General features: G+C 38.0%; 1 protein-coding gene and 1 long non-coding RNA gene across 7 annotated transcripts in view; one reads left to right on the forward strand and one right to left on the reverse strand.

Annotated features, from left to right (window-relative positions):
- The window catches only part of LOC122627590, a 189,577-nt gene that overhangs the window by 42,360 nt on the left and 134,028 nt on the right, over positions 1–13,189 (forward strand). For 2 of the 5 annotated variants that reach the window (XR_006326873.1, XR_006326875.1), the window contains exon 3: positions 7,111–7,172. The exons of the other annotated variants lie outside the window; for them this stretch is intronic. This is a non-coding gene — a long non-coding RNA (uncharacterized LOC122627590). The remainder of the gene's footprint in view (positions 1–7,110; positions 7,173–13,189) is intronic. 5 annotated transcript variants of the gene reach the window in all.
- LOC122627570 (protein vein) overlaps positions 1–13,189 on the reverse strand; it is a 227,212-nt gene that overhangs the window by 35,113 nt on the left and 178,910 nt on the right. For both annotated transcript variants that reach the window (XM_043808787.1, XM_043808777.1), the window contains exon 4: positions 8,049–8,157. In XM_043808787.1, coding sequence (XP_043664722.1) covers positions 8,049–8,157 — 109 coding nt within the window. The remainder of the gene's footprint in view (positions 1–8,048; positions 8,158–13,189) is intronic.

Here is a 13,189-nt window from a genome sequence, read left to right on the forward strand (position 1 = left end):
TGGTCACGTTTTTTTTTTGTGTTACACTCTCCGCATCCTACAAAGAGAATTAAAGTTCGTTAATGTAACCTTATCTATTTCTTAAGGTCGGTAAAAAGAAGTCTCGTAAGGGACTTAGTTTCTTCTTTTCCGAAGTTATCACGATCGGATTGTTATCGTGACGTTTTCCTCTTCTTCTTTTCTTTTTTTTTTTTGGTGTTCTCCAAAGCAAAAAAGAAAAAAGAACGAAAGCTGCGGAAATAAAAGAAGATAAAAAAGAAGAACGAGATTAGAGAAGAGAGAAAAAAGAAAGAAAGAAAAAAAAGAAAGACAGGGAGGAGAGATCGATAGGGCCGTTCTCGCTCGAACGCGCGTTCTATTTGCGAACGCGAAGACAAATCAGAGGTTGTAGAAAGCGACAAACGTCTGCGAATCCAAGGCGCACTCGATGTCGTACAAAGAGAACACTTTAATATTCGAGTCGTCGCGAGTCGACTCGTCGAGATAAGAAAAGAAGAGGAGACGTGCGTTTCGAACGAGAGACGATGGTACGTCGTCTTCGTCGTCGTTAAGGAGACATTTTATTTAGATGCGTGTGGGCTCGCGCGCACGCTCGCGTGTGTGCCTTTAATCAAAGGAAAGCTCTTGGAGTATTCTTGACATCAACGTGAACAGCAACCGTTCCTTTGCCATTGTGTCCGGACGAACGAAACGTTGTAGTGGGCTTGAGAAAGAAAGTTTTCTTTCTTAAAAAGAAAAAGAGATTCGCGAAAAGGAGAAGATCGAAGAAGAAAACGTAACTCTCATTCCCTTAGGCGTCTATGCTAAACCAACCCTTCTTATCTCCTCCTTCTCTTCCGTTTTAACTTTTCGTCTCTTCCTTCCTTCTTTCCTTCCTTCCTTCCGTCGAACGACGAGAAGAGCCGATTTGCCAAAGTTTTACTCGTCAAAACGCGTTATCGTATTTGTTTCGTCTCTTTACTTTGTGTTTCAACTGTCGGCTGCCACCGACGCGTTCTCTTTTCCTTTCCTTTCCTTTCCTTTCCTTTCCTTTCCTTACCTTACCTTTCTTTTTCTTTCACCTCTACGACGTATTTTCCTGTGCTCCTTATTCGCGATCGTTCAGACCGACGAGGAGGACGCATCCGTTCGAGAAAAGGTGTCGAGAGCACGTGCCGAAATTTCTCCGCTTTTCTCTTCTTGAATTTCTTCCGTCTTTCAAAGAACACATCGACGACGGCTCTGACGCAACCCACTACTGACTTTCTTGCATACTTTACGAACTGTCTGCTTGACGTTAGAACCAACTACATATATTCCATACCGATTTCTTCCCGTAGATATCTCTATTTTAAATCTTCAAAATGTATATATATATATATATATGTGTGTGTGTATGTATGTATGTATGTTCATATCATTTGATTTTTAATCGAAAAATTTCTAAGCGAATGAAGCAACGAGATAATTATCAAGAAGATACAATCCTCTCGTTATTTCACAATGGCCGACTAAGAGACCAATCGTCCTCTTCCAACGTCCTCTTCATTTCTAATTCTCGTCTCGACTTCCACGTAAGAGTTTTCTCTAACTCCTATCTCTTTTCTTTTGGTCATACTCACTTCCGGCTAAATAAATTATTATCTAGGTAAAGCGGTGCTCTTTGAATAATACAGTGCTTTGGCGCAAGGCGGCTTTTTAGGTAGCTTAGCGGCGTAACGGAGTATGCAGGCGCTGAGCTCGTAGCGTCCGTGGTTTTCGTGGATTAATTGCCCATTCATAAGCGACCATGCTATTTCCTCTTACCCCTGTTTCCATATCGCGAATACGGGCATATATATATATATATACGTGTATATATGTATATTTATATATACAATATACATATATTCTTAGATGGTACCTATTTAATAGATAGAGTGTACATACGAAAGCATAAAGATCGAAAAGACGACTCCATTTCAAATACTATTCCACAGAGTGGATTCTCTATCACTCTCTCTCTTTTTATACTCATCAATTGAATTAATAGTCAGCAACAAATAATTCAAAATGTAACCGAGCAAGCTAATGCACCGAACTCCTCTCACTATGCTTTCGAACAAGTCAGACTCGACTTCTAAACGAACACTTCTAAACGGTCCCTACTGATGATTCTCCGTAACTGGACACAATTCAGTTTATTCGTTGAATTCCTTGGCTTTTCGGGTTTAATTCCATTCGAACGACGAAGTCCTTTGGACAAACCTCTTGTCCATCTGTCTCATACAATTAATATAGCTCCTTGGTAGTATCGTAGCAAAATTTGCTATTCGTAGTCGACGCGAGAGGACAGCGTTTCGAGAGAATTACAGGAAGAGACGGTGCATCGTAAATAGACGTGTGTGTGTGTGTGTGTGTGTGTATGTGTGTGTGTAAGAGAGAGAGAGAGAGAGAGAGAGAGAGAGAGAGAGAGTAAGAGTGAGAGTGAGAATATATGTTAGAGAGAGAGAGCAACTGAGAGAAAGAAAGAGAGAGAGAGAGAGAGAGAGAGAGAGAGAGTGAGAGTGAGAGTGAGAATGAGAATGTGTTAGAGAGGCAGAAATTGAGAGAAAGATAGAGATAGAGAGAAAGAGAGAGGGAAGGAGATACGGAACAAGACGGAGAGGGAGAATGAGTGGGTGAGAGACATTCGTAGGCGGGAATGCCTCCGAATGTCTTGCCGGTACACTTCGAACTACTTGCGACTACTCGATTACGAGAGTCTGGGTGTCTAGGCACAAATGGCTGCGGCTCAGACACCGAAAGCTTCGCTTATATTCGCTCTATACCAATGGTACAAGCGCTTCGCGGTTTTCCAGGCCATCCAACGCGTACTTTCTCTCTCTCTCTCTCTCTCTCTCTCTCTCTCTCTCTCTCTCTCTCTCTTTCTCCGTGAAAGGAAGAGACGTCGTATAGCAAGCGGAGAAACGGAGTGCATTTACCAAAAGCCTCCTCTAACAGGAATGCGAGAGAGTCTTATCATTCCTGCGAGAACGAGTTGCGACTGCGGGCAACTGTGTTAAATACAAGCGACTTTCCGTGGGAGCGCGCCAGAGCCAAACGGGCTCGTGGTTTTCATTTCCTCCCTATCCTAATCTTCAACCGCTCCATCTTCTCCCATTTTCGCGTCCATAATGTACATATATAGGTACGTACATACATTCCGAAGAATGCTCGGAGCTTAGGCCTCCTTTTGTATTTTTCTCTCTCTCTCTTTCTCTTTCTCTTTCTTTCTTTCTTTCTTTCTTTCTTTCTTTCTTTCTTTCTTTCTTTCTTTCTTTCTTTCTTTCTTTCTTTACTTCTCTACTTCTCTGTCTCTTTCTCTCTCTCTTCTTTTTATCTTTTTTTCTCATCTTATATCGACCTCGGTTTCTCGTCTCATCGAATAAAAATGCAAACGCGACAATGTGTACCCGCTATATTTCAAAGTAGTGCTTGATAAAAGTAGGTCGCTGTAGTTCAATTATTTATTTCATTTACGAGCAAAACGCCCGTTCCAAACGCTCAAGTTATAATAAGAAAGTTTGAAAATTTGATTGCATGATTTCTCTTTTTCCTTTTTTCCTTGCACTTCTTCTTTTTCTTTATTTTTCTTTTTATTACGCGCATCGTATATAGCGTGGTTTATTAAATGATAATAACGAGACGATCGCGGTCGTTATCATTATTTTTCTCGAGAAATATCTTAAGAGAGATGTAAGAGATGTTATTTATTTCTTTGCTTATAACATCGAAAAGACTTGACTGGCTGAAAGACTATTCGAGTAGGAGGAAGATGGAGATAGAGATGGAAATAGATATATATATATATATATATATATATATATATATATATATATATAGAGAGAGAGAGAGAGAGAGAGAGAGAGAGAGAGAGAGATGAAGATTGTACTGGCATGTAACGTTAAACAATGAGAATTCAACGTGGCGTATCTCTCCTTTTTATTCTCATATATTCGCCGACGTACTCCTTTACCTACAAGCCGAGAAAGTAAGATACAAAGTTTCATATCATGAAGTGTTTGCAGCCGCGTTTCTGCACTTTCGTGTAAAAGCTTTGCGCTTTTCGTTAAAATAATGAGCGCCTAAAAAGGACAGTGTTTGTATGCGGGACAAGTTGGAAATACGGAAGTCAAGACGCGAGAGTCGACTCTGGCAAATCACGAAGAAGCATCGCGATTCGTAACAACATTTTCTCTCTTTTTTTTTTTTTTTTTGATTTTTTTCTAAACTCATTTATTTCTATTTATTTGTTTATTTATTTCTATACACATATCTCTACATTTCTTGTAACCATTAAGTATTTTCATCGAAGCGATATTCGAGTAACGATTACGCAAAGATTTACGGAAAAGAAAAAAGAGAAAAGAAAAAAATTTCGAATATTCTTGTTCGTCGAATTTTTGTTGAATTGAAATGGAGAATTTTCGAAATTAACTTTCGGGTGGAATATCTAAGCGGACAGTTAGCTATTTCGACTGACTACGTTTAAACGAGCTACGAATTGAATCGCTTTTTAGAAAGAAAGGAAGGAAAAGACGAGAAGAGAACGTGGAGGACAAAGTTTTCTACTGTCTCTCCTCTTGGCACGTATCCATGGATAATCGTGTTCAGTATTATATATGCGTCTGCCGGAACAAGACGTTAAGCTTCGAAATAGGCTATCGGGTTGCTACCGAAATTGGCTTGGATTACCTGTTATTAGTCGATTGAGCCGACTAATAACCGACTAATTTTGCTTTTATTGAATCCAAATAAAGACGAATGAATAACGCGTATAGAAAAGACACATTGCTCTATATATATATATTGATATATATATATTGATTAATACATTATTTCTATAGCGAATATTTAACGAATCAATATATGATAGAGATTTAATTGCACAAATTGTTATTATGAATATTTTAGAGATTGGAGTGATAGGTACGTTGCATACTATTTGTAATGATTTATATCGTACTATATTATAGATCGTTACAATTTAAACAGAGAAGAGGTAGGTTCGATCAATATTTCCGGATATTGTTCAGTATACTACGGACTATCATTATATCGATGAGAAGCACTCTTGCAATCATCATTTTCTCGAATATCGAAGCTTCCGTTCATTGTTTTCTATAAACGTGACCTTTTTTCTTTCTTTCTTTCTTTCTTTTCGCCCATCCTTCCTCTCGATGAGACATCGATCTTGTTCCTTCTCAACGAATTTCAAAGAGAGAGAGAGAGAGAGAGAGAGAGAGAGAGAGAGAGAGAGAGAGAGAGAGAGAGAGAGAGAGAGAGAGGAAAAAAAGTAAGCCGAAGCGAGGAGTTCCTTTTGCGATGTGAAATTTCTTCTATTCCTACTAGCATCGTCGTTTTCGTCATGGCCCATATTTTATTAGGCAATTTGCCTTTAAGCGATAAGAAGTGTAAAAGCGTAAAGTTAACGAGTCGAAAGAGGTAGTAAAAGCTTTGGATAAGAGAAACAAACGGGTCGAAGGGAATAGCAGGGAGGGGATGGTGAATGGTGGATGAAGGAAGGAAGGGAGGGATGGGGAGGGAAAAGGAGAGGGAATGTAGCAGGACGGAGAGAAATAGAGATGGTATAAGAGGGTGTCGTACGAGAGGTTCGCAAGTACCTTCGAGAATGAGATTTACGAGCGTTAGTTGGCTAGATGACATCGAAAAAGTTCACGTCGTAGTGCATTCCGGATTCAGGATTGTTTGTGGTCGTACGATTGCCTTCCTTACATGCCGTCGAGATAAACGTCGAGTTAACCGATCTTCTAATTCTACGAGTACGCTCTTCCTTTTATTATTGTCTAAAATGATTGTTTAAAGAAAATGAAAATATATATTATATAAAAATAATTCTAACTGTGCACGCAGATGACGTACGTAGGTAGATATTATTTACGCGTGTAAATATCATTTGGATAGTAGATATTATTTCGAAATAAAATGAAAAAGTGAGATATTCTCTTTCTTTCTTTCTTTCTTTCTTTCTTTCTTTCTTTCTTTCTCTTTTTCTTGTTTTTTTTTTCTTCGTTCGCTCGATCGTATTCGCTCGAAATCGAACTCATGGACGAGAGCCAAGATTTCTATATAACGTTTCTTTTTTTTTTTTCTTCATCTTCTTTCTCTTTTTTTCTTTCTTCTTTCTTTTTCTCTTTTCTTTCTTTCTTTTTCTTTTTCTTTCTTTTTTTTTTTTTTACGGATCATTGGATGAGCTCGATCGAATAGAGAAACACGCGGGAGCGCGCGCGTGCACGTCCGATATGCGTCACGCATCTTCCTTTCAATCCATCGACTTTTCTATCTTTTTCTCTCTTTCCTTTATCCCTCTGGGAGGGACTCGATTCCTCGATAAAGCCAATAAACCCTCGTCAACCGATGACACCGTGGTGGTGTATGTCCTTCTCTGGCCATAGGCCATAACATCCACTCTCTCTCTATCTACCTATCTCTTTTTTGTCTCTGATACTCGCAACTCTTTCGCTTTCTCTCTCTCTCTCTCTCTCTCTCTCTCTCTCTTTCTCTTTATCTCTCTATCTCTCTTTTTCCCACTTTTCTCTACATATGTTCTCTACCTCTCTATCTCCATCTCTTTCACCTTCAAAGCTACGATCCTCTCGGGAGTAGCTTTTATCTCACGGATAACTGGCGCCGACTGGTCCACCAAATTTGTTTAACGAGTGCACCCACCGACGTCAAAATGCACCGACGGAAAGTGCATACACAACCCGTATTATTTCACCGTTTCTGTAAAGCTCGCAAGTATTTCAGATCTCACTTTATCTTCGATATATTTCCCCGATATAGTATACTTGCAAATAGTATCATTGTATTTTTATTTTTTTATATCCGATCCGTACGGATATTCTCGTTCTCGTCTATCTTTTTGATTAAATCAAATGATATTTATCTTTTATATGATTTTATTTTCACTCCTCGGCGGTCAATTGATTCTTTATGGTCCAATGAACTTTCGTATACGTATTAAATGCTTGTTCTATTTACTTGTTGTTGAACTAAACGCCTGTATTGTTTTTCTTTTTCTTTTTCTTTTTTTCTTTCACGTGATACGTACTTAAGCTTTAAGTGCTTTCACGTGGCTGCTTTCAGAGAGTCTTTTGTTTTCGCCAACACGAGAGAGATATAGGATGCGAAGCGTCGACGGATTTAATGTAAGTATTTGCGCCAGTTTCTCGCAGAACACGTGAGAATGAATTCAACCACAGATAGGTATATACTCACACGGTTGTTCCTATCCCTTTAATTAAATAATTACGCTTAATAAATAATAATAATAATAATAATAATAATAATAATAATAATAATAATAATAGTAGTAGTAGTAGTAGTAATAGTAGTAATATTGTTTCTACGGTAACGTAATTATCGTTTATCGTATTTTATAATAATTTATCGATAGATTGATACGTTTCATCGATAAATCTAATACGTCATCGAGTATTCATTCGAGTTCGAAAGAAAAGTCAATGTCTTGGTAAGAAGAAGTCGAGCGTGAAAGAAAATCATTTCGAAATAGAGAAGAAAAACGAAAGAAATATATCTACTGGAAGGTAACGTTTAACGAGTCGATACCTCGTCGATCTATATTTAAAATCGATTCTCTCGTGTTCTCCAGATAATAAAATGACCGAGGAACTATGTACTTTTATTCCACGTTTCTCGTTCGCGTTACCATCCAGCTTCGTATATCGCGAGACTCTCGAATTCCACTATCTTTCCGATAATCGAATTGTTTCTGTTAGAGATGGAAGAAATGAATTCGTTCGTAATATCGTCCAAGAGAGAGTAGATATTCTAAACAAATGCAATCACTAGTTTTAGAATTTAATAGAGAGAACTTTTCTATCGATAAATAATTCGATCAGAAAAAGATCGTAAATAAAAATTAATTGATTAGAAAGAAAAAGAGATAGAGAAAGAAAGAGAGAAAGAGAGAGAGAGAGAGAGAGAGAGAGAGAGAAAGAAAAAAGACATTTTCGACTTAGTAAAGAATAAAAGTAAAAAATAAAAATGATGCTTGTATTCACCTGCATGCTGGTTCACCGACAGTCTCAAAAAATAGGCAGGTACCACCGTTCATGCAAAAGTCTCCTGCTATTGGACAGGGCTGCTCCTGCCTCGGCCATGCCGCTGTCGCTGTAAAAAAGAAATAAAAAAAACATATCAATGTTGATTAGTTCAGATATCTACATAGGTGTGTGTGTATATATATATATATATATATATATATATATATATATATATGTAAATTGAATCGAAATGGTTACTTCAGAGAAACATGTGAATTTGTTTGGAAATTGTTTGGAAAATAGAGGCAAAGCCGAACGATGCTAATACCGTAGTAGCATTCGGTTTCGAGCTGGCAAAGTAGCAAAGCCTAAAGTTGTTATTCGTAGTGGTTTTGCTAGAGAATAAGAGAGACAGAGAGAGAGAGGAGGACAAACGGCGCGCGTGACTTTTCCACGATCTTCCTTTGGCGTACTAGAGTCGACTGGAAAGGGAGAACACTTCGTATCTATTTCGAAAGTAACGTTCGATGCCACTCTTCCGACCCTTCTTCTTCTTCTTTTCTTTCTTTCTTTCTTTCTTTTTTTCTTTTTTTTTTCTCTTTTTTTCCTTTCCTCCTCTCTCTTTCTTCTACCTCACTCTATCTATATATCTCCTTTCTGTCTCTTTCCACTTCTTTATTCGCCGCTTACGTCGGCGTTTTTCTTCGCAACACCCTTCCATCCCGTTCGAATTCATTCGCATTCGAATAAATCCCGTTCCCTTTTCGCGATAGTTCGTAGGTTAAGAAAACGATATTCTTGAGAAGTGAAAGTATAGATAGATCGTACGATTTTAACTCTCCCTCTCAATCATTTTCCTTTCAAGATCATGAATTTTCATTTAAATCGATTAAGTTACGGATTAAGCTTTGGTATGGAAATACAATGTCAGCAGAGTATAAGCAACGAGGGTGCTAACGGGGATTTACGAGAATCTTAAAAGATATCTCTCTCTTTCTCTCTTTCTCTTTCTTTTTTTTTTTTCTTTTTCGATGCAACGACGTGTGTATTTTTTTCTCCCCTTCTTCTTCCTCTTCTTCCTCTTCTCTTTTACGTTCAACACTTTCGAGAATATCCTTTAAAAAATGTATGTATGCATGTACGATATATATCAGTGGTTATGTTTACATAGATCCGACGATATTTCCTATATATCAATCTTCTTCTTAAATCTATGCGAAGGATGCCGCGATATCTCGAGATCCTTAAAAATGTAGAAGCAATGTAAGAGTACAAAACTTTACGACGATTACACGATCGATATTTATTTTTATCACTCGGGGAAAACCTGCCATTTCTTTATTTCGATTCAAAAGAATAAAAAATAAAAAGAAAGAAAGAAAGAAAGAAAAACAACATTCGTTTTCTTTCTTTAACCCAGTTTATTAGAAAAAGAAATTATTTATTTTGACCATACAGTTCAAACATCGTCAAACGTTTGTCAATCCTTCTCGAATGGAGAATTATGAATATGAATTTTTTTCTTTTCTTTTTTTTTTCCTTTTTCTTTTTTTCTTTTTTGTCTCGATTCGTGGCGGAAAGCCGAAAAGCTTCACGGGTCATATAACGGAATAAAAAGGATCGTATAATGGGTTGGAGGTCACGTCCGATGAGGGTAGAAGTGGTCGGTAATACCGCGGAGTCAAGTAGAGACCGGCCACGTCCTCGCTACTAGAAACGAGCTTGCGAGCGCGTAAGCCATTATTACACTAGGATTAGTACTCGAACATTCAGCCATGGCTCTATGTTACCCGGGCGAGCTTTCCAACGGCCAATCTCGGAAAGCTTTCGATTCGGCTTCCTTCCTCTTCTCTGTCCTCGCTTTTTTTTTCTTTCTTTCTTTTTTTCTTTCTTTCTTTCTTTCTTTCTTTCTTTCTTTCTTTTCCATCGTTTTTTCTACATTTCCATCGAAACGGGAGGAACGGAGGAATGGACGTTTCTTTTTCGTTAAGCACGTAATGAGTAGAAGACATTTCAGTAGGAATTCCTACGATCGACCACCAACCAAACCCATCATTCTTTTCTTTTTCCAAGTGAAAGAAAAAGCAAAGCTTGATGGACTACGAAGAGAAAGAAAAAGATAGATAGATAGATAGATAGATAGATAGATAGATAGATAGAGAGAGAGAGATAGAGAGAGAGAGAGAGGAGTACGAATTTCGATTTTCTCAGTTCTCGATGAGCTACCGACGGAAGCATAGTTGGACATTTATGGGAGACGATATGCGGGTAAGCACTCTTCGACGAAACGTCTAGCATCCATAGTAATAACAATTCGCGCTTGGAATTTATACGAGCGCCCGTATTCGATTCCGAAAATACACGCTTCACCTCCGAATCTTCTTCTACTAGCTGGGCAACCTTCTCATACACCAATGCCAATGGATTCCATGAGAATGGTAAAAACTTTTACGAATTCTCGCGCTTAAAAATTCCTTGGAGAATTTTCTCGTCCGATCTTAATGCTTTTTCGTGAGTTAACGCTCTTTTATTGACGACTATAACAGACGATACTAAAAGACTGTTAACCTTTTGTTCTTCTTCTTGCAATTTATTGAAACGTTCTAACGGAGAGATCGAATAGGGTTATTTCGAAGTAATTATTTCTTTTTATTTTTTATTTATTTATTTTTTTGTTTAATAGAAAGGCGAAATGACTAGATTAAAGCATATATATATATATATATATATATATATATATTTAGGAAGAGAGGGAGAGAGAGAAAGAGAAAATTTGTATTCTAATCCAACTGTATGTCCTTTCGAAAAAAAAAAAAACTTTTACCTTTACTTTTTGTTCCTTTTTCTGTTTCCTTTTTTATGTTTTATTTGTCTTTAGAGAAAACGAAGGGATTCGTAGCTTTAATTAAACGATCCTCACGAATCTCCAAGTATGAAAGATCGAAATCGGGGATCGTTAAAGTCGTTGGTAGGAAAAACGAGGGGTTGCAAAAAAATAGAGCTTTAGGAAAATCACAGAAGGAAATCTTTGACGCTAAGAGAACGAAATTGTGAAGTTTGAAAGACCCTCGAAGCTTTAAGCACCGTCGTAGTTGGGAACAGTCGTGTGTACTTTAACGGACGATCTTAGCTATTCGCTCGTCGTCCTTACGCTCTTGCTCGCTTTTTCTCTACAGAGACATCTCCTTTCGTCGTAGTAGATCCCTTGCTAGAAAAAAGTAAATTGAATAGATTTCGCGCGGCGTGCAAGCACGAAGAACGAGAAGGAGAACGAGGAAGAGGAGGGAGAGGAGTAAGAGGAGAAGGAGGAAAGAAGAAAAGTAGGAAAGAAGAAAAAGAGAAAGGTTGGAGAAGTAAAGAAAGGGACGTAGTAGAAAACTCCAGCCTGGTTTTCAAAGCTTGGTCTACGTAGAAAAAGTACACTTTCTACCGTTCGCAGATTCACGTATTTAAATTCTTCTTGAGAGAAAGTGAAATATTAAAATATTAAATGGAGAACAAACGCGATAACGTATGCGATTAAGTAACACTCGTTAACTATTGGACGTTGCATCGTAACGTCAGAATAAAATTATTTTAATTAAAACGTCGCGTTTGTTGACGCCGTCGATCAAAGCGTCAGATCGCTTAGCTCTAACGATAGTTTTCTCTTTGAAAAGAATCTCATTAAAAATCTATCCACGACCTGTTAAATTACGATTCCTAGATAATATCTATTTATTTTAATACGTATGAGTATTCTTTCGTTTCGTAGTCGCATCGATTTGAACGTTAGCGAAGATCCGTTGCAATAAAAGTCCAACGTGTTCTAAAAGAGAAGCTTTTCTCGAGCTTTCGAAAAGAACGACGATATATACTTGCTACGACACGGACAAAAGGTTTACATTCCGGCACGGAGAAAAAAGACATTGAAAGTCAGGCGAGAACGAGAGAAGATGGAACGTGGAAAGGGTAGGGAAAGAGAAACATAGAGAAAACGAAAAAGCGAGAGAGATAGACAGAGAGAGAGAGAGAAAAAGAGAGAGAAAGAGAAAGAAAGAATACGACGTGCAGTTTTGTGAAAATGTGCTGCGACGTGTTGGATAAGAACGACGTCCATATTACGCTTGAACCTTTTAACAGGGAAGTCTTACCAGCTCCTCTCAGAAGATTTTTGCGATGCTCAGTAATTTCTTTTTTATCGAGGAATCTCTTTCGCGATTTGAGAAGTCAAGAGGTACGAGGTACGTTCGAAGAAAGAACGAACGATCGTTCAACGCTTGGCGTTATTTTCCAAGAGTGTCAAGAAAAGCGAAAGCGTTCGGTGAAGGAGACAAGAAAGAACGGTTTCGGAGATCGACTTTAGTTTGTCGTTGAATCGAACGAGAAGAAAGGAGGAGAGAAGAGAGCAAACATTTATTTGCATCTGGTGTGTTTGCTAGCGAACGAATAAAACTGCTAGCTCTCTATTTCTCTCTTCTCTCTCTCTCTCTCTCTCTCTCTCTCTCTCTCTCTCTCTCTCTCTCTCTTTTTCTTTCTCGTTTTCTTTCGAATAGAAAAAAATAGAAAAGAAAGTTTGTATCGAGTTAGCTCGAGCTCGAACGTTAAAATCGTCTTACGCTATCCGTGGGATTTTCTTTTCATTACGTGTCTTTACGTTTTATTTCGATAAACGTTTCGTTTTATTTCGTATCGGCCGCTAAAAAGAAAGGTGTACCCCGTCGAAATGAAATTCGAGAGGAACTAACATGCGCAGCTCTCTGTTGGACCTTTTCTATCTTGAACAGTGAGTGCTAGCAATTCCCTTTGGATTATTTTTTAGATACACCGTGCAAATGCATTCGATAGATATTCGATGTATCGGACAAGGAGACTAAGATTCAATAAGACCGGCTGACGATCGTTTTACGATCGACTCACGATATCGACTCAACATCGATATTGCTGACATCAGCTAACGTCCTCACTGATGCCGATCGAAATTTGAAGTATGCTGTTGCGAGAACACACCCATTTCTCTCTCTCTCTCTCTCCCTCTCACAACTCTCTTATATCTTTTTACATTATTTTTGGTCTTCTCTGTTAACTACATTTATAGTTTGTATGAAATTAATATCCGTTTCTATGAAAATATATCTACCGATCATATTTATTTACATCAGTGCGAATTCTTTTTATCA

Source organism: Vespula pensylvanica, chromosome 1 (assembly GCF_014466175.1).
Source record: "Vespula pensylvanica isolate Volc-1 chromosome 1, ASM1446617v1, whole genome shotgun sequence".
In the NCBI taxonomy this organism is placed as follows: Eukaryota; Metazoa; Arthropoda; class Insecta; order Hymenoptera; family Vespidae; genus Vespula; species Vespula pensylvanica.